This window comes from Loxodonta africana, chromosome 8, assembly GCF_030014295.1.
Source record: "Loxodonta africana isolate mLoxAfr1 chromosome 8, mLoxAfr1.hap2, whole genome shotgun sequence".
NCBI classification, from domain to species: domain Eukaryota; kingdom Metazoa; phylum Chordata; class Mammalia; order Proboscidea; family Elephantidae; genus Loxodonta; species Loxodonta africana.
The window spans coordinates 43,757,643-43,780,866 of record NC_087349.1 but is presented as its reverse complement, the minus strand read 5'-3'; the positions used below and the strand labels follow the sequence as shown (position 1 = coordinate 43,780,866).

At 46.2% G+C, this 23,224-nt stretch overlaps 1 protein-coding gene across 13 annotated transcripts in view; it reads right to left on the bottom strand.

Annotated features, from left to right (window-relative positions):
* The window catches only part of ATXN7L1 (ataxin 7 like 1), a 287,096-nt gene that overhangs the window by 37,551 nt on the left and 226,321 nt on the right, over positions 1-23,224 (bottom strand). For 11 of the 13 annotated variants that reach the window (XM_064289853.1, XM_064289854.1, XM_023544513.2 and 8 more), the window contains one exon: positions 16,933-17,155. In XM_064289853.1, coding sequence (XP_064145923.1) covers positions 16,933-17,155 — 223 coding nt within the window. The other 2 variants (XM_064289861.1, XM_064289863.1) reach the window with 2 other exon arrangements.

The window sequence follows — 23,224 nt, the reverse complement described above, 5'->3', positions numbered from 1 at the left end:
AGTGTCCAGCCCTGGGCAAGTAAGGACCCTTTCCTGATGCAGTGCACCCTGAATAACAGGGTTAATAATTTTCCATTTGGAAATAAGCCAAAAGATTCTAATCCCTGCCGTCCCAGTAGGGGTATCTTTCATCTTTTCTGTGTCTAATCACATTAACTCCAGTACCTCCATGTGCAGTTAGGAGCTGGGAGAGGACGGTTAGTTGGCAACAACCAGTGACTGACTTAACCACTTAAGCGGATTTGTTATTCTCTTTGCTTAGGTGATAAACACATCTGGCAGTTACCCCGGGTTAGCTAAAGTCCCTGAAAGTTCCTTCCCATTCAGCTAAGAGATTCGTTCACACACTTCCCCAAGTCTACAATTAGTTGCGTTTACCCACTCACTGTTGTCCTTTCTTTGAAGAGCTGTGCTTGAAATGGAAAGATGAGTTCTGCTCTTCCCCTGCTGCTTTCATAATGCCCGTTTTGTTCGCTGGAGATGAACTCTTTCAGGGAGCCCAGGGCTGCAGCTTGTTTCCCGCTGTGCCACGCACCCGCGGGCTGGTTATCGCCTAGTTTTCTCAGTACCTCGGTCTTGTGGCCTGGGAAGTGATCCCAGAGCCCACAACAGTCCTCCCTCACCCTGCTCAGCTACATGGGAGGCATCCACCTTCTGTTTCTTTTGTGCTGCCCATGTCTTGCTCCAAGGAGCACTGGTGGTGCAATGGGTGAAGTGCTCAGCTGCTATCCAAAAGGTTGGTGGCTCCATGACAGGAAAAACCTGGCGACTTACTCTCATTGCCATCTGGTGATTCCATCACAGTGACCCTAGAGGACAAAGTAGAACTGTCCCATAGGGTTTCCAAGGCTGTAAGTCTTTACAGAAGTAGACTGCAGATCAGCTGGTGTGTTTGCACCACCAACCTTTCATTTAGCAGGTGAGTGCTTTAAGGACTGTGCAACCAGAGCTCCTTGGTAAAGATTACAGCCCAGGAAACCCTATGGGACAGTTCTACCCTGTCCTATAGGGCTGCTATGAGTTGGAAGCCACTCGTGGGCACACGACAACATGTCTTCCTCCTGTGTGTCTGGCCCGTCTGACTGTATCTTTCTGGACCAAGGAGGAGCCTCTGGTTTTAAGAAAAATGGCTTTTTCAGTACCAAGTAGGTTCGCCTCCCTGCCCAGTGATGTCTGCAGAAGAGCAGAGGTGGAGAATGATGATGCTGCTGCCGAGAGGGCCGTGCCTGCGGCAGAGCCAGCTGCTCCCGAGCCAGCTAACCTTTCCAGGTGATAATAATTTATCCTTCTGTGGTCAACAGATAAGCCTTAAGAGAATGGCTCAGAAAATCCCCAGCCCTGCAGAAATTGCCAGCCCTTACTGCACTTACCAGTGTGGGGCAAAGGTGTATTTGACAGGAGGGAACCTGAAGACATAGAGTATTTGTGCTGTGGGTGATGTACCTGAGAAGCGCTCTCAGCTGTCGACCCACTGATTCCTTCAACAAAGGCTCAGGTGCCTACTTGCCTGGCCTGGCAGAACTACGAAATTCTTGGACTCCCTGGCAGATCCTTGGAACGGCCATTTCACCCAGCCTCTTGCCTTCTAAGCAGTGATAGCACAAAGTCATCTCAAATAAAAAGGGATTTGCTCTATTTTAAAAGATTCTCAGAGAAGGAATTCTACTTGGCTCTCTTAGATGAAATTTTTGGGCTGCTATCAGGAAATTATTTATATCTAATCTAAATTCTCCACCACCCGTCTGTTGGTTTGTCAGACAGTTTGTGGCTTCTGTGTTACTATGATGCTGGAAGCTATGCCACTGGTATTTCAAATACCAGCAGGGTGACCCATGATGGATAGGATTCAGTGGAGCTTCCAGACTAAGTCAGACCAGGAAGAAAGGCCTGACCGTCTATTTTGGAAAATTTGTTTTTCTTTTTGTTAGGTGCCATCAAGTCGATTTTGACTCATAACAATCTCACATGAAAGAGTAGAACTGCCCCATAGGGTTTTCTTGGCTGTAATCTTTATGGAAGCAGATTGTCAGGTCTCTCTCCCATGGAGCCTCTGGGTGGGTTCGAACCACCAACCTTACAGTTAGCAGCCAAGCACTTAGCCACTGTGCTACCAGAGCTCCTTTCTGAAAAACTGCCAATGAAAACCTTATAGATCACAACAAAACACTGCCCCACTGTCTTGCTTTGGACACGTCATCAGGAGGGATCAGCTGCTGGAGGAGGACATCGTGTTTGGTGAAGTGAAGGCCAATGAGGTACAATAGCTGCAATGACAGACTCAAACCTGCTGGCAACTGTGAGGACGACACAAGACTGGGCAACATTTGTTCTTTTCGTACAAAAGGTTGCCATGAATCGGAGTCAACTCAACAGCAGCTAACAACAACAACCTAAATTCTTTAACTTGAAAAAATACTTGGGACATTCTTAAAGGCTGGTGGTGGTCACTAAGAATCAATCTTAAAAACAGGGCCACAACGTCCTACCATGGTACAATGGATGCAGTAAGTGCTATGTACATCCTGATGAACGAATAAGTGTTTTTCTTTTTTTTTTTTTTTAAAACCTGGAACAAAATTGGGAAAACCATCAGAAATCCGATTTGCGAAAACTTTATGCAAATAGAAAACATGGCAATCAGCCACCCAAAACCAAACTCACTGCTGTCAAGTCAATGCCAACTCACGGGGGCCCTAAAGGACAGAGTAGAACTGCCCCACAGGGTTTCCAAGGAGCTGCTGGCGGGTTTGAACTGCTGACCTTTTGGTTAGCAGCTGAGCACTTAACCACTGTGCCAGCAGGACTCCTCCAATCAGCCACAGAACATGGTGAGTAAGAAAACTGGCCAGATTAACTGAATATTCCCGAGGCTGAAATGTCAGGCCTGGTGGTCAGGGAGGAAGCATGATGGGTAATCTCTCCTGACCTCTGCACGACTTTGGCCTGTCTCCCACACAGCACGCCTTCGGTAAACCGTGAAAAAGTGGTCCAGGCCTCACGGCGATTGAGAGTTAGTGCTCCTGGCAGCAGAAGCAAAATAATATTGGCTATCAGGGGTGTCACAGCAGCCCAGGGTGGTACCAAGGGAACCTTGCCAGGGGCCCATCAGGGTCAAGAAGGCTACAGCATCTTCATCAGTGACTTGGATGAAGGGCCAATACCTTGTTTTTCAATTTGGTGTGTAGGTAATTACTGCTGAGAAGAATGATGTGGGATTTACCCCAGCCAGTTTGATGAATTAGAAAAGTGGCCAGAGGCAAACAAAACACAGATCAGAGAGGACAGTAGGGCTGAATTGAGGGTCTGCATCTTGTCACTGTTCTGGCAAATTCACAGTGTACGGAGAGTGTTACAAGAAAGTTCAGGATAACGCTTAGGAATAAAGACTTTGAAATCAGATGAACCAATTCAACTTGTATGTTTTCTATTGCCAGATGCATTCTCATAGGAAACCACTGACTTCCAGGCTTCAGGGCCTCGTGAGCCCATAAGGACTGCTGTTAGAATTAGAAAAAGGGCAGCTGACTGGCAAGTGGGGTGAGGGCTGATTCCAGTTCTTCCCTGCCTCCTCAGTTGGCTGGCCTTGTGCAAAATCTGCACAAGTATATGTGGCTGCCCTGCCTAGCTTATCTCAGGATTTCACCTTTCTGTGCCTCAGTTTTCTTATCACTAAAACAAAAGTAATGATAGATATTGCAATGATTAAGGCAGATAATATGTATAAGTGCTTAGCATAGCGCCAGGCACATAATTATTATTGTTGTTGGCTCCTGACTCATGGTGACCCCACGTGTGTCAGAGTACAAAACTCCATGGGGTTTTCAATGGCTGATTTTTCAGAAGTAGATTGCCAGGCCTTTCTTCCAAGGTACCTCAGGGTAGACTCAAACCTCCAACCTTTTGGTTAGCAGCTGAGCACATTAACTATTTGCATCACTTAGGGACTCCCAGCACACAACAGGACCTCAATAAACTGGAGCTAAAGCCAAAAAGGGGACAGAGGATCACGCCATCCCTTTCCCCCACTGGTCCTGATGTTTCTGGAATGTATGTCTCGGATGCAAGTCATGGTCACCATCAGAAACTCCTTGTCTTCTTCATGCCCTCCTCTTCTGGTCCCACAACGGAGGAAAAGGCGGAAGAGGTGGCAGGAGGCAGGGGCAGGAGATGGATGGAGCAGGTGGCCTTTCACATTTACCCAGGGTGGAGGACCACTTCTGGGTGGTGCAGTGGAGAGGAAAAACCAAACGAGGTAGGAAGCCTTCCCAGACTGGAAAGTCCCCTTCCAGGAGCCTTCAGCCCTCCTTGATAATCCCACTTGCTTCTCGATGCCTAACCTTCTAGGCACTGCCCAAGCCTCAGCTGGTGGTGAAAGATCCCACCTGGGTAAACACTCTGCAAGAAGAATGCACGGGAACTCCAGCCACCTCTCATGCTGTCTCCTGCAACTCTCAAGTATGTTAGGCAACAGGGGCCCCTCTGGCTCTAAGGCTCCTTTTGGAGGAATAAGTATATGTCCCCCCCCACCCCAGGCTGCTCCAGTTTTCCTGGAAAGCAGGAGGCCCAGCTTGTCTGTTAATCTCTCCTACCCTTCTATTTAATCAGGGCTTCCCAGGGCACAGAGCTCAGAAGGTAGTCTCTAAATCCACCGCAAGAACAACGGGGTGCTAAATGTGCTGACATTCCTGGGGAGTCCCAGGGAAAATATCAACATGAGGAGAAGACGGAAAGACAAAGAAGGAAAACAGACAGTCCTGGCATGGTAGGGCATATGACACGAACGGGGTGGCTCTGGGGTGTCCTTTGGGGCTGGGTTGTCTGCAATGAGTCCAGATGGTTTTAAGGGCAACCCTGGACCAAATCAATACCTTTCCTTCCACAAAAGAGAACTAAAAGCCTCACAATTAAAATGCTTCTGGTGGAGGGAAACGGCCATTGGAATTCGCATTAACTTATAAAATGGCACCACCCTTTTGAGAGGGTGGCGTTCAGGAGGCAGTGAGCTCTGGAGGGCGTGCTGGTGCAGAGACGTCAGAGTGGGTAGAGCCCCAGCAGCTAGGTCCCCAGAGCGGGCCCGGCGAGCTCAGCCCCAGAGAGCAGGCGGCGCGCTCCCCTCTGCAGCCACCAGAGGGCACCGGCTCCCGCCGCACGAGCTCAGGCTACTTAATCGGTCCACACGCGGCCCGAACCACTGCAGCCCAAACATTGCTGGCCCCCAAGCTTTGGGCCAATCCCGACCCAGGGAAGAGTCGGGAAAGCCTCCCCACAGAACATCCTCCTCCTCCTGCCGGGCCGGCGCCTCCTGCGGGGAGACCCTGGACTCCAGTCCTGGGCCGGAGAATGGAAGGAACATGTGCTCCGCTGCCCTTTTGCTTTCCAGAAGCTTGTTATGAGGCGCACCAGCCTCTGCTCCCCAGAGTTTTCTTCAGAATGGGGCGGCCCAGGGGTCCTCTTCCCTTCTCAGAGGCCCTGAATGCCAAACCCTGCTTTCTCCTTTTCACAACTGGAATACAGTGCAGCCCTGCACTTAAACCACCTCCATCCAGAAAACTAAGCATGTTTTTTTTTTAACCTTCAAAATCCCAGTCTTCACATTGACTCACAGCAAACTCAGAAAACTTTTTGTCCCAAATTAAATGCGCTTTTATTTTTAAAATCCTCTTAATTGTGCTCATGTGCACAGACCAAGAGGCAGTCGTTGGAACAGAACACGGGGATACTGTGTGGTTTAAAACCAGAAAAGGTGTTTGTCAGAGTTGTATCCTTTCACCATATTTATTCAATCTATGCTTTTTTTTGCTTAGCAGATAATCCAAGAAGCTGGACTATATGAAGAAGAATGTGGCATCAGGATGGAAAGAATGTGGCATCAGGACTCATTAACAACCTGCGTTATGCAGATGACACAACCTTGCTTGCTGAAAGCAAAGAGGACTTGAAGCACTTACTGATGAAGATCAAAAACTACAGCCTTCAGTATGGATTGCACCTCAACATAAAGAAAACAAAAATCCTCACAACTGGACCAATAAGCAACATCATGACAGAGAAAAGACTGAAATTGTCAAGGATTTCATTTTACTTGGATCCACAATCAACGCCCATGGAAGCAGCAGTCAAGAAATCAAACGACGTATTGCACTGGGCAAATCTGCCGCAAAAGACCTCTTTAAAGTGTTAAAAAGCAAAGACGTCACTTTAAGGACTAAGGTGTATATTGAATTGTCTCACATACACGCAAAAGCTAGACAGTGAATAAGGAAGACCAAAGGAAAACTGATGCATTTGAATTATGGTGTTGGTGAAGAATACTGAATATACCACGTACTGCCAGAAGAACAAACAAATCTGTCTTGGAAGGACTAGAGCCAGAATACTCCTTAGAAGTGAGGATGGAGAGACTTCATCTTGTGTACTTTGGACATGTTATCAGGAGGGATCAGAAGAAGGACCTGGAGACGGACATCATACTTGGTAAAGTACAGGGTCCGTGGAAAAAAGGAAGACTGTTAATGAGATGGATTGACACAGTGGCTGCAACAATGGGCTCAAGCATAACAACAATTGTGAGGATGGCAGAGGACCAGGCAGTGTTTCCTTCTGTTGTACATAGGGGTCACTGAGAGTCAGTTCACAACAATAATTATGTGAACAACATCACCATCCAGCAGTTAGAGACCCTGACTCTTCCCCAACATTCAGTCACAAGTTGGTCTGACAAGACTACCTCTTACACAGCTGTTAGAGCAGCCCCCTCCCTCGCCGGTCAGTTCAGGCTGCACTGGCGCTTGCCTGCACCGTGATAAAGTCCCCATCACTGGTCTTTTCACCTCTGTCTCCGTGTGCCCTGAACTGTTTCCACACATACAAATCTGCTCATGCCATGCCTCTGCTTAAAGTCTTTGAGGTCTCTCCACTGCCCTTTCCTTCATAGCCTGGCCACCCCACGTCTCCCACCCCATGGACCTTCTCTGACAGACAGCCTGGCTGAACTTCTCACCACTCCTTGAACAGTAGGTGCTCCTGCCTAGCCCTGCCCCTTCCATGGGCTAGGAGGTTCCCTCTGCTGGTATGCCCTTCCCCCTGGCCCTGTAGGACACTCCCCATCTGTCCAGATCAGATGCCATGCCTCTCTTAGTGCTAGCTGTTCCTTCTCAGGTGTTTCTGCCACACTAATCGTGCCAAATGGTCTCTTTCATTTTATTTATGTACTTATTATTTTATTTTCTCTATTTGTTGTTGTTAGCTGCTGTTGATTTGACTCCAACTCTTGGCAACCCACGTGTTCAGAGTAGAAGTGCTTCCGCAGGGTTCTCAAGGCTGTGACCTTTCAGAAGCAGATTGCCAAGCCTGTCTTCAGAGATGCCTCTGGGTATGTTCAAATAATCAGCTTTCGGCTAGTAGGTCGAGCACTTAAATGTTTGCACCACCCAAGGACTCCTAATTGTGTCAAATGGAAAGGTTTTATTTCTATGTCTATCTGACCTGACCAGACAGTGAACAACCTGAGGATAGAAATGTTGTCCTTGTTCACCTCTGCAATGAGCCCAGCGCCATGTGCATTATCTGGCACTTAGGAAGGGCTCAGTAAATGTTTGCTGCATGAATTAATGTGCTCAGTGAAGGCTAAATCATATAACGTGCAATAAAAACTGAATCAGCTCACAACCAACTCTTCATAAGAGCAAATGCTTTAGGTAAGGACTGGCATGCTGTCTCTCTTCCCAGAAGAAGAGTCGGGGTGGTGATGAAGGTGAGGGTGGAGAGGCTCGAGGTGACACACACTGAGCACCTACCTGCCCTGGGCAATAGGCTGTGCACTTGCCCTTACCCCCAATTTTATAGCTAAGTAGTAACCGAGGGTCAGAAAGGTTAAACCACTTTAAATTTCTCTTTGTCCCAGCTATTTGTTGTTGTTGTTGGCTGCCATTGAGTCAACCTGGACTCATGGTGACCCCATGCAAAATGGAACAAAAAGCTGCCTGGTCCTATGCCATCCCCATGATTGGCTGCAGGTTGGACTGTTGCGATCCATCAGGTTTTCACTGGCTGATTTTCTTCCTAGTCTTAGTCTGGAAGCTGTGCCGGAACCTGTTTATCGCCATAGTGACATGCAAGCCTCCACTGAGGGAGGAGTGGTGACTATGTGTGAGGTGCACTGGCTGGGAATCAAACCTGGGTCTCCCACATAAAAGGTAGGGGTGCTTGGCTGCTCAACTGAAAGATTGGGGGTTTGAACCCCCAGTGGCTCTGTGGGACAAAGACCTGGTGATATGCTCCTGTAAAGATTAAAGCCTAGGAAACCTTATGGGGTAGTTCTTCCTGTCACATGGGGTCACTGTGAGTTGGAATTTACTTGGTGGCACCTAACAACACTGGAATTAGCTCCATGGAGCAGGCTGTTATTGTTAGTTGCCAACAACAACAAGTAGATTAGGACACCAGGAAAATGAAAGGGTGAAAATACTGGCAGTAGCATTTGGTAAAAGGCCAGATCATATCATCCACCTCCAAAGGGGTTAACATTTTAATCTACAGGCAGCCAGCAGGGAGCCACTGAAGAACTGTGAGCAGGGCAGTGGCACTCAGGCACTGGTCGGGTGTGGACTGGAGGAGGGGCGGGGCGAGGGGCAATGAGACAGGTAGGGGCTATTGCAGGAATCTGGCCATGACTCTATGGCGGGTCACCTGGGGGATCTGCAGCACTTGAGGTCTCTAGTATTTCCCAGGCTGCGTCATACCCCTGAGAGGACGCCCTAGTTTTCCGAAGCCATCAATCCTGAGCCGTGGTCTTGCCCCCAGTTCATGCCAACACCAGGTAAGAAGAGATAAGTCCGCCCCCGTCTCTCCCAGGGGTTGGGCGCTGGGCCAAGGTTATCATCTCCCTCTCCACAAAGCACTGGGAAGACTTCCAAAGCACCGCTACTTCACTCCCAGCCCCAGCCCTCCAGGCCCCGCCCTTCTATTCTCAGCGTTTGGCGAGGAGCCCCGCCTACCTGAGGTGAGGGGACTTCCCCCCCCCACCCCCCATGCTGCAGGGCACGCGGGAAGCCGCCGCCTGCTGGTTTTTCTTTTGCTTTGGCTCATTTTCCTTCTAGAGCAGCAGGCTCATCTCTTGCATTTTTAATAGCGGAGCATATTTAGCATTCAACACGCACGTGCGGGTGATAAGGCCGAAGGGGAAGGCAACAAGCCCTCCAGGGGGAGGAAGCCTCCCCACCCCATCTGCAGGCTGGAGCTCCCTCATCAACTCACCGTGCCGGGCCAGGGTGGCCAGGACGACAGTGGTTGGGAACGCCAGCTTGGCTCACTCAGTCACTGTGCTGGGGGGGGCCCAGGCCCCTGGGCAAGTGGGGTCCCAAGGGTAAGAGCTGAAATGCTCATCTTAACTCAAAACTGCTGAACTGCCTTAATTCCCTAGGTCACTTGGTAGCCTCATTTGCTTGCCACCTCCCGCAGCTGCAGGGGGTGGGGGTGGGGGCTCCCTTAAGGGGTCCCCAAGACAGGGCAGTACACTCTGGAGAGGGGACTAGCTGCTGTCAGGCAGACCCCCAAGGGACAGATCTGGTAACAGGGTTATGCCCTCTCTGCTCTTCCCCTTTCTTCTAATGGAGAGTTATTTTTTAACCTACCCAACCACAGAAGGGAGAAAATTACAAAACCACATACCATTTAACCTGTGCTAGAATGCCAGCAGGTCGGCCCCAAATCAGGAGTGATGTTTTGACTGCTGTACACAGGAATTTGTGCTATTTGGAAAGGGGCGCCCCTGACCTGCTGTAATATCTAGTCTAAAGGCCACAGCCCACTGTCCTCAGGCTTTTAGCCTTTAGGGGCCAATAAAGAGCTCAAGTGGAGCCCTGGTGCCACAATGGTTAAGGGCTCGGCTGCTAACCAAAAGATTGGCAATTCGAACACACTCTGCAGTTTTGAGGGAGAAAAGAACTGTGGATCTGGTCCTGTAAAGATTCCCCCATTGCCCCTGAGTCAATTCTGACTCATAGCGACCCTACAGGACAGAGTAGAACTGCTCCATAGGGTTTCCAAGGCTGTAATCTTTACGGAAACAGACTGCCACATCTTTCTTCCACAGAGCAGCTGGTGGGTTCGAACTGGCCACCTTTCAGTTAGCAGCCAAGGCCTTTTAACCACTGCACCACCAGGCCTCCTCTTCCTGTAAAGATTATAGCCTAGGAAACCCTATGGGGCAGTTCTGCTCTGTCACGTGGGGTCAATTATGAGTCAAAAATCTACTCAATGGCACCCGACAACAAACCACCGCAGAGCTGACCGGGAGCAGTGGAACAGCACTCTGGGCTGCAGAAGGTTCTGTGTGTGGCCAATTCCTTCTTCCAGGTCCCACAGACCCAGGGGCCCTAGGCTAAGATGAGAGGGGGGTGAGAATTCCTTTCACCTTACGACCAAGTTTAAAGAGATCCAAGGGCTAAGTTAACACAACTGTGAATCAAAGAACCACCCAGGGTCACCTGGCCTCTATGTCTAGCCCTGCACTGTCTGATATGGTAATTTTTGGCCACTTGTGACTGTTGAGCACTTAAAATGTGGGTACTGCAGCTGCAGAACGGAATTTAAAGTTTTAATTAATTAAAATTAAAAAAACGGATACTGGATTCAGTTATTAGAAAACTTTTACGTATGTCCGGAACAAATTGGGTATGAGCATTTACTTTATCGTCTCTAATTTTCATGAAATCTAAATACAGATCAAGTATTTCTCACAAAAATGTTGTGTCCAGGTTGAGATGTGCCGTAAGTGCACACGGGATTCTGAAGACTTAGTATGAAGAAAAAAAGAATGTTCACTATCTCATTGATTGTATGCTGAAATGATAATATTTTTGATATATTTGGTTAAATATATCATTGAAATTAATTTCGCTTGTTTCTTTTTACTTTTTAAAATGTGGATACTAGAAAATCTAAAATCGTATATGTGGCACACCTTATATTTCCGTTGGACAGCTCTAGTCCAAACGATTCTAAGATGAAAGGTTAGCTGTCTCCAGGAATGGAAATTTTACAATCCATCTCAATGGTCAGATCAATTCCATTCAGTTCCACAAATATTTACTGACAAGAGGACCATGTTTGTTGAGTTGGTGAGAACCTACCATGGAGGAGGGCCTTCAGTTACTACTAAGCAAAAGGAACACAGGCAAGCTAATCTAGGGCAGACCACAGAAAGTGTACAAGAGAGGGAAAAATTCAGTACTATGGGGGTTAAAGGTCCCTGGGTGGTACAGATGGTTAAATACGGGGCTACTAAAGGTTGGAGGTTCAAAGCCACCCAGAGGTGCTTCCGAAGACAGGCCTGGAGATCTGCTTCTGAAAAGGTCACAGCTTTGAATATCCTCTGCAGATGTGGGGTCGCCATGAGTCAGAATCAACTCCACAGTAACGAACAACACCAACAACTAACCTATAGGTTGGCGATTTGAACCAACCCAGTGGTACCACAAAAGAAAGGCCTGGCAATCTGCTTCCATAAAAATTACAGCCAAGAAAACGCTATGGAGCAGTACTCTGTAACACACAGGGTTGCCACGATTCAGAACTGACTTGACAGCGATGGTTTTGGGTTTCTTTTTTTTTCCCTTTGGTGGGGGGGTTAAAAGGAGGATGACAGCGTATCAGAAGGTTGGCAAGGAGGAGGTGAATAAGCGAAGGGCTTCAAGAGGAGATGGGCAGTGAAGAACAATGAGGATTTAGGCTGGGAAGGAAAGGGAATAGGATGCTGTGGGAAGAACAGTGGCCGGACAGCTGCTGTTTCCTCACGTTCCCCTTCCCCAGCCCCACATTCTCCAGGACCCTACCCTTGGCCCCTGCTCTCAAGCCACATCCCTCCTTAGAAGGCCTCAGTCATACCCACAGCTTCAATGCCCCTGTCTACACTGATGACTCTCCCCTCTGTACACCCAACTTATATCTCTCTCCTGACCTCTTGTTTCCAAACCTTCAGTGCCCTCAGGACATTTCTACGCAGCTGTTTCTCAGGTCCTTCCAAGTCCACTAAACTCAGCTCAATTCACCCTCTCCTCCCCACCCTAAACTCTGGCTGCTTTTTGTCCTTCTCTTGGGGAAGGGGCAGGACCAGTCACCCAACTGTCCAACCCAGGAACCTACACATCATCCTAAACTCTTCCTTTTTATTCCAAACCCTACACATAACTGGTGCCAAAGTCCTGTGGAGTTTTCCTCCTTAGTATTTCTCACACCTGGCTCCCCCTCTTTTTAAATTTTACTGTGCTGAAATATGTATGTAACAAAACATTTGCCATTTCAGCTATTTTTATACGTACAATCCAGTGGCATTAATTATGGTCACCATGTTGTACCACCATTACCACTATCTGTTGCCAAATTTTTTCGTCACCCAAACAGAAATTCAGTACGCCTTAAACAATAGCCCCCTTTCCCCCTCCCACTCGCCCCTAGTAACCACTTGTAAACTTTGGTCTCTGTGCATTTACCTGGCCCCTTCTTTACCTGCCCATCATCACTGTCTTGGTCCAGGCTGTCATCACGCCTCACTAGATCACACAACAATGTCCTCACTACCTTTGCCGCTTCCCGAGTGGCCCCCGAGTGCATCCTTTATACGGCTGTCAGGGTGATCTTACTACAACTGAAAGCTACTCTCTTAATAGCTCCATGTGGCTTTCAGAGTGAGGTCCAAACTCCAGAAGTTGGCACCTACAGTGGAATTTCATAATTACACCCACCCACCCACCAAGCTCCAGTTCCTGCCTCTCCCCACGTGCAAATACTTCTCCACGTTGTTTCCTCTGCCTGGAATTCTCTTCCAAGCTTCTTTGTCTTGGTCATTCCTACTTGTCGTTCCAATTCAGCTCAAGTGTAACCTCTTCTGCAAAACCTTTTTTGAGTCTTCAGCCGGGTGCCCTTCTTCTGTGCTACCAATATCTAGCCTTATCACACTGTAGTCTGTGTTAGCTATGTTGCTTTTCACAGACTCCCTAAGACAGTGGCTGTGTCTTATTTAACTCTGTATCCTCAGGGCTACACTGTATGGTTGTACAGGTTATTCACTGCACTAGGATGCCTGGCTGAGGAAGCCAGGAGGTAGTGAAGTCCATTAGCCAACTGTGCGCCCCGGGACAGGACTGTATCCAGGCCTTTTTCTAATTTGCACAAAAGTGTCATAGTAGGTGTTCATTGGCACATAGTAGGTGTTCATTAAATGTTGAGTAAAGACAGGTGGATGTTGTGGTGCGATGGATGGCTTTTGTGTGGCCTCTTTCGCTGTAGTCTTGTAACTCTCACCCAAGTGACTGGGTGGGACTGTGCAAACAAGGCAATTGTGGCCTACCAAGGGGATTGGTCAGTTTTGCCTTAAAAAAGAGCCAATTCTAGAGCAGAGAGGATCCCACCACCACCAAGGAAGGAAAGTTAGAGAAGTAGTGGCAGGAGAGTGCGGCAGAAGACAGCGCAGTGGAAAAAGCTGAGTGCCCACGGAGTGAGAAAGCTGAGTGCCTTCACGCTGAGACTTACTGGCAGAAGAGGCTGTCCTGATGGAAGAACTGTATCCTGAGCATTTCTGAACCTGAATTGTAACCTCGTACTTCCCTAATAGTCCCTATAATTGTGAATATGGTCTGTGAGTTCTGTGTGGCCATTGCAATGAATTATCAAATCCAGCAGAGAAGCAGAGAGTGCCCTGGTAGGGATAGTTGGTGTCAGAATTGGTAAAAATGGTGGAGAGAGGAGGCATGTCTGGCCCTTGCCTCATAGGAATCAGCCTTGGGCTGTTGATCTTGGTCCTTCTTCCCCATTGTGAAATTAGAGGAGGCCAGACACTACCCCCATGCCATTTTTACAGACGTTCTAGGCAGAGGTACCAGGGGAAGATTTTGGGGGACAGCTAGAGTAATGGGGTGGCACAGGATGTCCAGGATTGGATTAGGAGGTTTGCAGCCAGATTTGTAAACAGTCCCTTATGTTGGGCTGAGGGTCTAACTCTTAATTGACTAGGCAATGAAGAATCTTTGACAGTTTTTGAGAAGACTGACTTAGAATCACAACATAATCAGGCTTGAAAATGGGACTCAAAGAGAGATTAAGTGACTTATTCAAGGTCACACAGAAAGTTAGCAGCAGAGCCAGGCCTCGAACCCATTTTTCCTGACCCTAGCTCAATGTTTGTTCTTCCACACTGCACTCTGGGAAAACCTTTGAGCCCTGTGAGCCACTAAGCCAAATCTTCTCAGCCTCAGGGACCCTGGCTCTTCCCTGACCCAGGTTCCTGGTAGTGGTGAGGAGATGGATGATGGCCAAGCAGAATGGAGAAAATAGTTAGAAAGATGGCTGCATATCAATAGCTCGGCCTCGTTCTTGGTGCACCCCTTGTTCTGTCTTTGTAATATTTACCTACTTAAGTTAGGTAAATCACCTGTGAGCTTACTGTTCTCCACACAATGTAAGCACTCTAATTTTTGAAGCTTTTTCTTCACGAGAGCTGTTTCCCTCTTTGCAATCATTTTAGTTGCTCTTCTCTGGATCCTAGCTAGTTTCCTCAGATTCTTTCAAAAACACTTTCTTCCTATAGCTGCAAGAGCCCTGCCCATGGCAGGTTTTAGTAAGTGGGTACAGAGTTGGACTGAATAGAATGTGGAAACTGATCTAATCCAGAGGTCTCCTGGAAAGTTTGCCTTCTGGGAGACTCCTTTTTGTGCTGTGTCTCATACTCTTGGGACCTCCTGAGACCCCAGGTTTGCTCTTTCACAGGGAAAGTTCACTTGATCATCTTCCATGGGCCCCGGAATCCCTTCCTGGCTTAGGAGCCCCTTGTCAGGCTTTCCACATTTGGTTTCTCTGTAGCTTATTTCTGGACTCTGAATAAATTGTTTTATTCTTTTTCATTTTCAACTCCAGTCTGAGTCTAAAGAGTCATTTCTCTAATTTTTTTTAGAGAGATTTGATTTCTTAACCTTTACCTCAGGTTATAGGAGTGCTATCCTTTGGTAGACATGATAATGTCAATAACAGCAGTATCATCAAATATTTATTGAATGTGTACTGTGATCCAAACACTGCGCTGGCTACTTTTATAAAAATTAGCTCATCCTCACAAGAGTCCTGTCGGGGGTAGAGCCATTATTAGTCCCATTTTACAGATGAGGAAACTGAGGCCCGGTAAAACTGAGTAACTTGCCCAAAGTCACCCAACTGGGATTTGAACACAGCCAGTAATTCCAGAGCTTGCACTTATATCAGGACATTACGCTGCCTCGGCAAACAAACTTCTAGATGCTCTCCGAGTCACTGATAAGAGGCACTGTGGAATAGTGATTGGAACACTCAGTGGTCCTGGGGCCAGGCATAGAGGTCACCCACGGTCACTCTCTGGCTGGGCCTTCCCTAACCAGCTGTGTATCTCCTCCTACAGGATGGACTCAAGATCGTAAGATCTGGAGAAGAACAAAGCTTGTCGATGGTGTTCGGATAGGCCTGATGACAGGAAATGCCCCTCCTCAGCAACCATGTCAAACTTTTACCCTCTATCACAAGAGGCTCTTAATTAATCTAACATAATTAGTTCTTTACAAGTCATCATAATTTCCAGTGTGCACTGACAAACCGACAGATGGATGGTTTAATCCATGGCTTTCCTAGGTATGAAGTTAAATGCAATTAACTAACATTAACAAGTTTTTTTCCTAGAAATATATTAGGTAAGCTTCGTATTTATCCCTTTTTCTGACTTCAAGAGGCCTAAAGGATAAGCCTAGAGGTTCTGTAAAAAATCAGTCTTTCAGTGTTCCAGGCGTCCCTGGGTGGTGCAAATGGTCAACATGCTTGGCTGCTAACCAAAAGGTTGGAAGTTCAAGTCTACCCAGAGGCACCTAGGAAGAAAGGCCTGGTGATCTGCTTCTGAAAAATCAGTCACTGAAAACCCTAAGTAGTGCAGCTCTACCCTGACACACAGGGGTCACCATAAGTTGAAAACAATTTGACAGTGCATGGTTTTGGTTAAGTGTTCCAAGACATGAGTCTGGGCATTTGACCTGACAGGTCAGCATTCTAAGATACTCATCTTTGGCCTCCTGTCCTTGCTTTCAGTTTGATTTCCTACCTGTCCATTCCACAGGTTACCTTTTCTGACTTTTTGGTAAAGACTGAGATAAAAAGATAAACCAAAAGCCTCTGATTTCTCAGTCACCTGTAACCAGCTCTCTCCCAACCCATCAAAGGGGTGACATTCTCCTTGGTTTTTCTCTCTTCCTTCTGTGGTCAGCACCCAATTACCTGCCTCTGCTAGGACCTGGCTGCTCACGGCTGCTCGTGGCTACTTTTATAAAAATTAGCTCACTTAATCCTCAACAACAGTCCTGTGGTGGGTAGAGCCATAATTAGTCCCATTTTACAGATAAGAAAACTGAGGCCCAGTAAAACTGAGTAACTTGCCCAAAGTCACCCAACTGGGATTTGAATACAGCCAGTAATTCCAGAGCTTATGCTTGCATCAGGACACTATGCAGGAGGCTTTGCGGAGCAGGCCCATGGCCTCACTTCTCGCTGGGCCCGCTGTCTTTTGGTTATTTACTCGAATGCTTCTCTTCACTGGGGCAGAAAACTGAGAGGTGACTGTAACTGAGGCTATTCCCCTGTAGCCCTTTTCTTAGACACAACTTGCCTCAGCTCTCAAGAGAAGGAAGATTCCCCTGTCAGGCATAAGCTGCTCTCAGGGTCCCCCTTTCCTCCTAGTGTTTGGGTTTCTCATTACATCATTCCGGTTTTCCATCTCTTCCTTCCTCAGTTCCCCAGATTCCTGGACATGATGCCCAGGAACAAAGCCAGAGTATAAACACTGTCTCCCATGGCAACAGGGCCAAGAAGCAGGGACAGTTTGGGGACAGACAGCTGCTGGCTATCTCCCCAGCACCCAACACTCACCATTGTTTATCCTTTGATCCTTTTGCAGAAAAGACTGTGTGCTGTTTGCTGCTGGAGGTAAGTAGATTGTCTTTGGGCGTTTTGAATGGCTTTGAGGTGCTGCTGGCAGAGCTATGGCCGCTGAAACTGGTTTTTGTTTTCACCTGTACTAGTGATGTCCTGGAATTGGAGGGCGGAGATGCTGGAGAAGGAGAAGGTCTACACATTGACCCGTGTCTTCTCTCTACAGGGGGAGAAAGAATAGAACTCAGCACACCGTCCACAACAGCAAGCCACTTCCACACTTGCACACACAACAGGCAAAAAGAAAATGGCTTTTCTTGCAACGTTGACACCACTGAAGCCTCCGTTCTGACTATGGTTTGTCTAGACATCTGCTCTTATCCTGCCAACTAGCAATTATTACATTCTGAATTTCTGTATCCAATGGCATGCTGAACTAACACCAAAATCCTCATGGGAAGCATTTCCCAAGCTATCCTTCTGCAAACCTGCTTCCATAGAATTAGCAGAGGTACACCAGGTGTTACTAGAACACAGGAGGATAGTGACATAGCCAAAGTGATCCCCAGCCAGCTACCTAGAGGCCACAACATCCCTCAGGGCAGTGGGTGGGACAGGTTCCTCAATGGGCAGGCTGGAGACACTAGGCAAGACAGCAGATGCTTGCAGTAAAGTTCTAGTCTACAACCCATCATGGTGGTTAACTGTTTCAAGGTAACAGATTTGATAAAAGTTAAGGATCCTCTCCCCAGAAAAATGAACACATACATGTGCCAACTAAACTTTATGCACAATTTCAGGAAGAAATCCCAGACCCTAAAAAGACAAAGGCTCCTGAAATTGTGTCTAAGTTGTCTCTGGCTCTCGTGCCTACGACAGTGCCTCGCATAGAGTTGGGGGCTTAATTAATATGTACTGAATAAATAAATGAAATTGTAACAGATGTCCTGATGGGAAGAACTAGAGATCACAAATCTGGAAATCTGGACTGAACGTGATAATGAAAAAAGCGAAAGAAGATGACAGACCACGCTTTTCCTCCACCCCAGCTTAGGCTTCTCTCATTGGTGAGACATTTCTGTCTGCTATTCCAGGTTCCCTGAACTGGGAGAAGGAAGCCAGATTAACCTCTGCTCTCTCAGACAGGAGTTTGGGATTTCTCTGCGCTCCCTCGTACCAACCTGTTGCTAGCCTGTCTCAAAGCAAATTGACTCTAGTCTTCTGATGAAGAGCGAGTTGGGGAAAAAAAAAAGTAGATTTTTGAGGATCATGTGATTGTTGGATCTTTTACCTGACCTGTTACTATTGTTGTTTTTGTTGTTATTAGCTGCAGTTGAGTTGGCCCTGACTCATGGCAACCCCAGGTGTTACAGAGTAGAACTAACTGCTCCATAGGGTTTTCTTGGCTGTAATCTTTTACGGCAGCAGTTTGCGAGGCCTTTCTTCCAAGGTGACTCTGAGTGGGTTTGCACTGCCAACCTTAAGGTTAGCAGCGGATAGCAAATCACTTGTGCCAGCCACCCCAGCTCCTTGACCTGTTGCCACAGGTTGCCTAAACTGAATAATTTTCCTGGGTAATTTTTCTGCATTAATCTGAACAGACCTTGTGTACATGCTTACTTATCAGAAGCCATCCTGTTGAAGGTTTTGAAAACCAAGAGCTAGTTCCAGGACCTCTGTTTTGGTGCAACAGAGCAAGCACAGGACTGGGAGTCAGGAGAGCCAGGCTCTGGCTTCAACCACACCACATACTAGGCTTGTGGCTTTGAGTTCATCACTTAAGCTTTCTTGGATCCCACATCTTTACCTGTAAATGAAGTGGGTCCCTAGATGCCTTCCAAGGCCTCTTTCCACTCCATTACCATAAATATAAGGCATACTTACACCTGTCCCTTCTCTTCTCATCCTTCATGACTCCTGAATATTACAGTGATAATTACAGCATAAATATTGAAATATTTTACCATGCAAGATATTCTTTGGAGGGATTCATCCTTTGTAAAATTGTACTGGCCTTTACAACCCGTGTGAGACAGGCAGGAACCAACAAGGCGTCTCCACCCTCCTCAGGGCTGAGTGGCCAAAGGAGACCTGGAGAGGCGAGGTGACTTGCCAAGGTCAGGACCAATGCCGGGGCCCAGCCGCCTCTTAGGCAGGCAGGAAACGCGTGGTATTATGAACAAAATTTGAAATTAGGAAGTACAGAACTTAGAGTCGCTGAAACTTATAACTGGATTTTAAAGGTCAACTAGTCCAATCTCCTTTCTGGTAGATGAGAAAACCACATCAGAGAGGTTGTCTGTTACCTGCCCCAGGGCAAAGCTAGCTGTTGGCAATGTTAGGACTAGAACCAAGTCTCCTCACTTTAAATTCTTTGTTCATTCTGCCCTTCAGAAATTTCTTCCTTAGCAATTCCTTTTTTTGGCAGAGATTTCCAATATTGAAATAAGAACTTTGATTTTTACCAAGATTTTATTTTTATCACTACTGTTCTAGATTTTTCTGCAGTCTTCATTCATTTACTTGCTGAAGCTGGCTGGAGGGATGTACGGAAATATCCCCCAGTTTAAGTAATGATGCAAGCCTTAAAAATCAAGATAACTTTTGTCAAACTAAAGGTTAAAAATAATACAAGTCAACAATTAAAGATAAATCACAAGGAATGTTACCATGAAGGACCAAATGAATGGGCCAGACCAGTGATTCTAAAACTACTTTCTCAGAGAATTCTGGTTAGTGAACCTGGCTAACACATTCTACACCTAAACTTACAGCAAAAATTAAAGCAGTGGATAAGCTTTTGTTCTTGGCTTTGTATTTTAGTTCCAAAAATTCTTCTTAAATGACCAACTGAACGAACAAGTTACATGTGAAAAGAATATGAATAGAAACCTGAAGACAGCTCTTCACCCTTAAATTTCTTCTCTGTGTCTGTGCTTTTGTATTGACATCAATAGACTACGGCAGTATTTCCTACTTGTGAAACTATTCCTTGTTGCTCTGATTGAGTTAAATCTATCACTATTTCCACAAAGAGATCTGTGATCTCTGTTTCCCAGGCTGTGTGAACAAGTTTGCATGCCACTGATGCAGAAGAGAAAGGCTACATTAAGTATTTAAAGTTGGGAAGAAACAGGCAGGGTTAGAGTGATTGGGGCTTCCTAAAGGGATGAACTTCAGTGAAGCATTTGAAAATGGGTAGAAATGATATCCCGGGTAGAGCCGAGTGAGTAGATTTTATAGAAAGGCCCAATTCCCATTTAATCTGTATTCCTCTAATCTGTGAAGACCTGCCTGTAGGGGTCCATTACACAGCGAAGTCTATGGGGAGAGGTGGAGAGGGTGGTGATGGGAGAAAGCAACACCTTAGTTTCTTGTAAAAAGATGTTGCTGTGCAGGTGCAATTGCTCTGGGTAAAGTTTTCCAGATTTTTATCACAGTCATTCTGCTACAAGCCCTTGCCCACTTGGGCTTAATCATTATTTTCTACATTTTGGTTAAGGGCCTGCCTTAGGTTGATCCTTGTAATTATTCTAATTCCATCTCCCCTTCCCAGAAAGAGTTTATAGTACATCGTATTCTTCACCCACATTTAAAACAGTTTATAGATTTAAGCCATTTTAGAGAAAAAGCCTTTCCCTTCAAATTTTTCTAATTTTTGTTAATTGATGTACATAGAATCCCCCAAAACAAAAACCAAAACCAAAACCTGTTGCCGTTGAGTAGATTCTGACTCATAGCGACCCTATGGGACAGAGTAGAGCTACTTCACAGGGTTTCCAAGGAGCACCTGATGGACTGGAACTGCCGACCTTTTGGTTTGCAGCCGAACTCTCAACCACTATGCCACCGTGGTTTCCCATGTACATAGAAGTATAAACAAAGCTGTAATCAATTGATATTAGAGACTATTTTTTTCAACATTATTCCATATGTACATTTTTAATTCCTACATACTTGTCATTTTATTCTCAGACTGAAGGACTCCCTTTAATAATTGTTTTAAGTTTGGTTTGGTTGTTACATATTCCCTTAATTTCTGTTCATCTGGAAATGTCCTAATTTCACCATCATATTTGAACAAGAGTTTTGCAGGATATATTATTCTTGGTTGGCGATTTTTTTCTTTCAAGGTTTTGTATATGTCATTCCCTTGCCTTCTTGCCTGCATGGTTTCTGCCAAATAATCAGAGCTTAGTTTTATTGTTTCTTCTCTGTATGTGACTTTTTGTTTTTCTTGAACTGCTCTCAGGATTTTTTCCTTGTCTTTGGTTTTAGCGAGTGTGATTATGGTATGACTTCATGATTTTCTTTTGGGGTCTATCCTATATGGGGTTTGTTGAGCTTCTTGGATGGTCAGCTTTTCATCTTTCATGATATTAGGGAAGTTTTCCGTCACTAATTCTTCAATGATCTTCTCTGTGTTTTCCATTTTCTCCCCTTGTTCTGGAACTCCAATCACTCACAGATTTTTGCTTTTGATTGTATCCCACATAATTCTCAGGGCTTTTTCATTTTTATTCATTCTTTTTTCTGATTTTTCCTCAAAGAGATTTGTATCTAAGTGTTTGTCTTCAATTTTGCTGATCCTGTCTTCCATCATTTCAAACCTGCTCCTCAGCGCTTCTATGACACTATCCATTTCTGAAATCTTATTGTTTATTTTTTGGATTTCTAACTGTTGTGTTTGTATGATTTCTAGTTGTGAATTTACTTTGGCATTTTGTTCCTGTATTATTTTCCTGAATTCTTCCATTTTTTTGGTCTGTATTTTCCATGAATTTGCCTTTTTCATAAATTTTCTATGTTTTCCTCATTTTTGCCTGCTTTTTGCTTCAACTCTTGGATAGTTCTGAGTATTAGAGATCTGAATTCCCTATCAGGTAGTTCTTGTGCCTTTTCTTCTATTGGAAAGTCACCTGATGTTTTATTTTGGATGCCCACTGGAACTATCCTGTCCTGTTTTTTTACATGTTTTGGTAATGTCTGCTGTCTTGGGGACATTCAGTAGTTATTTTCTTCATTTACTGATTATAGATCTGTTTGTTTCATCCTGCTTTTTTGTTTTATTTGGTTACGTCTGAGCAGGCGGGCTGTGCGTTTTTTGTTGCTTGCTTATCTGTGGCCATGATACTTTTCACCTCCTTGTCCAACAGGCAGGGCCAGCCAATCAGCTGTGGTGCAGCAAGGCAGGTCCAACTGAAGGGGAGGAGCTGGAATGGGCTGTTTGTGACATGTACTAGGGCTGAAAGGGTGGGCTGGGAACCAGTGCTGGGCAGGTTCTGGTAGGTTGTGCCTGTGGTGCTTGGAGGTATGATGTTCAGTGCACAGTGCAGGCAGGCAGGAAAGGGGGGAGATTGTGATGTGTGGAGCTATTATGGGTATGGGAAAGAGAGGACAGAGGAGAGAGAAACAGGAGCCAAAAACAAACAATAAACAAAAAGAGTGGTAAAGGGCTTGCTGTTGGAGTGATGAGAAACTGAGAAATGGAGAAAAACAAAAAGGAAAAGGGAAAAAGAAAGAAAAAAATAACTAGATAGAAATCTGGAAGAAAAAAAAAGAGAAAAAGCCCCCAGGGGTCCCACCAGTGTGGCTGCAAAGATCAAGGAAGTGGCTTCCAGGCTGCACAGTATAGCCTGGCTAGAGGGGGTATAGATATCACACAGCAACAGGTATTCAGGAGACAGGAAAAGAAGGTAAGTATAGAGAGACAAGAACTGAGAAATGAAGAAAAACCAAAAGGAAACAAGAGAAAAAAGAAAAAAAATCAAGAAAGAAAAAAGAAATGCCCTCAGGGGCTACACAGACTGGGGACATGGCTCCTAAGCTGTGCAGTACAGCCTGGCTAGAAGGGGCTCCCAAGCTGCGAAAAGAAAAACAAAACAAACAAACAGAACAGAACAAAACAAAGCAAAAAAAAAAAAAAAAGCCCTGGAGATCCCACCAGTGTGGTATTGCAGGCTGGGGGAGTGGTGCCCTAGTCAAGTGGTGCTTTACAGCCTTTCAAGAAGAAGCAAAGATGGCAAAAAGAGCCAGGTGTTTGAGAGAAAGGAGAGGGATGTGGTGGGAGGCACAGAAGAAACCACAAGAAACATTAAAACAGAAAAAAGCAACATCAGCAAGAGACAAATGGCACTCACAGAGCCGGCCAGTGCAGGTGGGGTGAATCCAAGAGGACTGGGGCCAAAGCAGTTGCCTTCTGGCCAAGAGACTGTGGCTGGTGGGAACAAAGGAGGCCGAAGGCGGCGGGAGGGAGAAGTGTGGGGGTTAGGAAAAGGTATATCGCTGG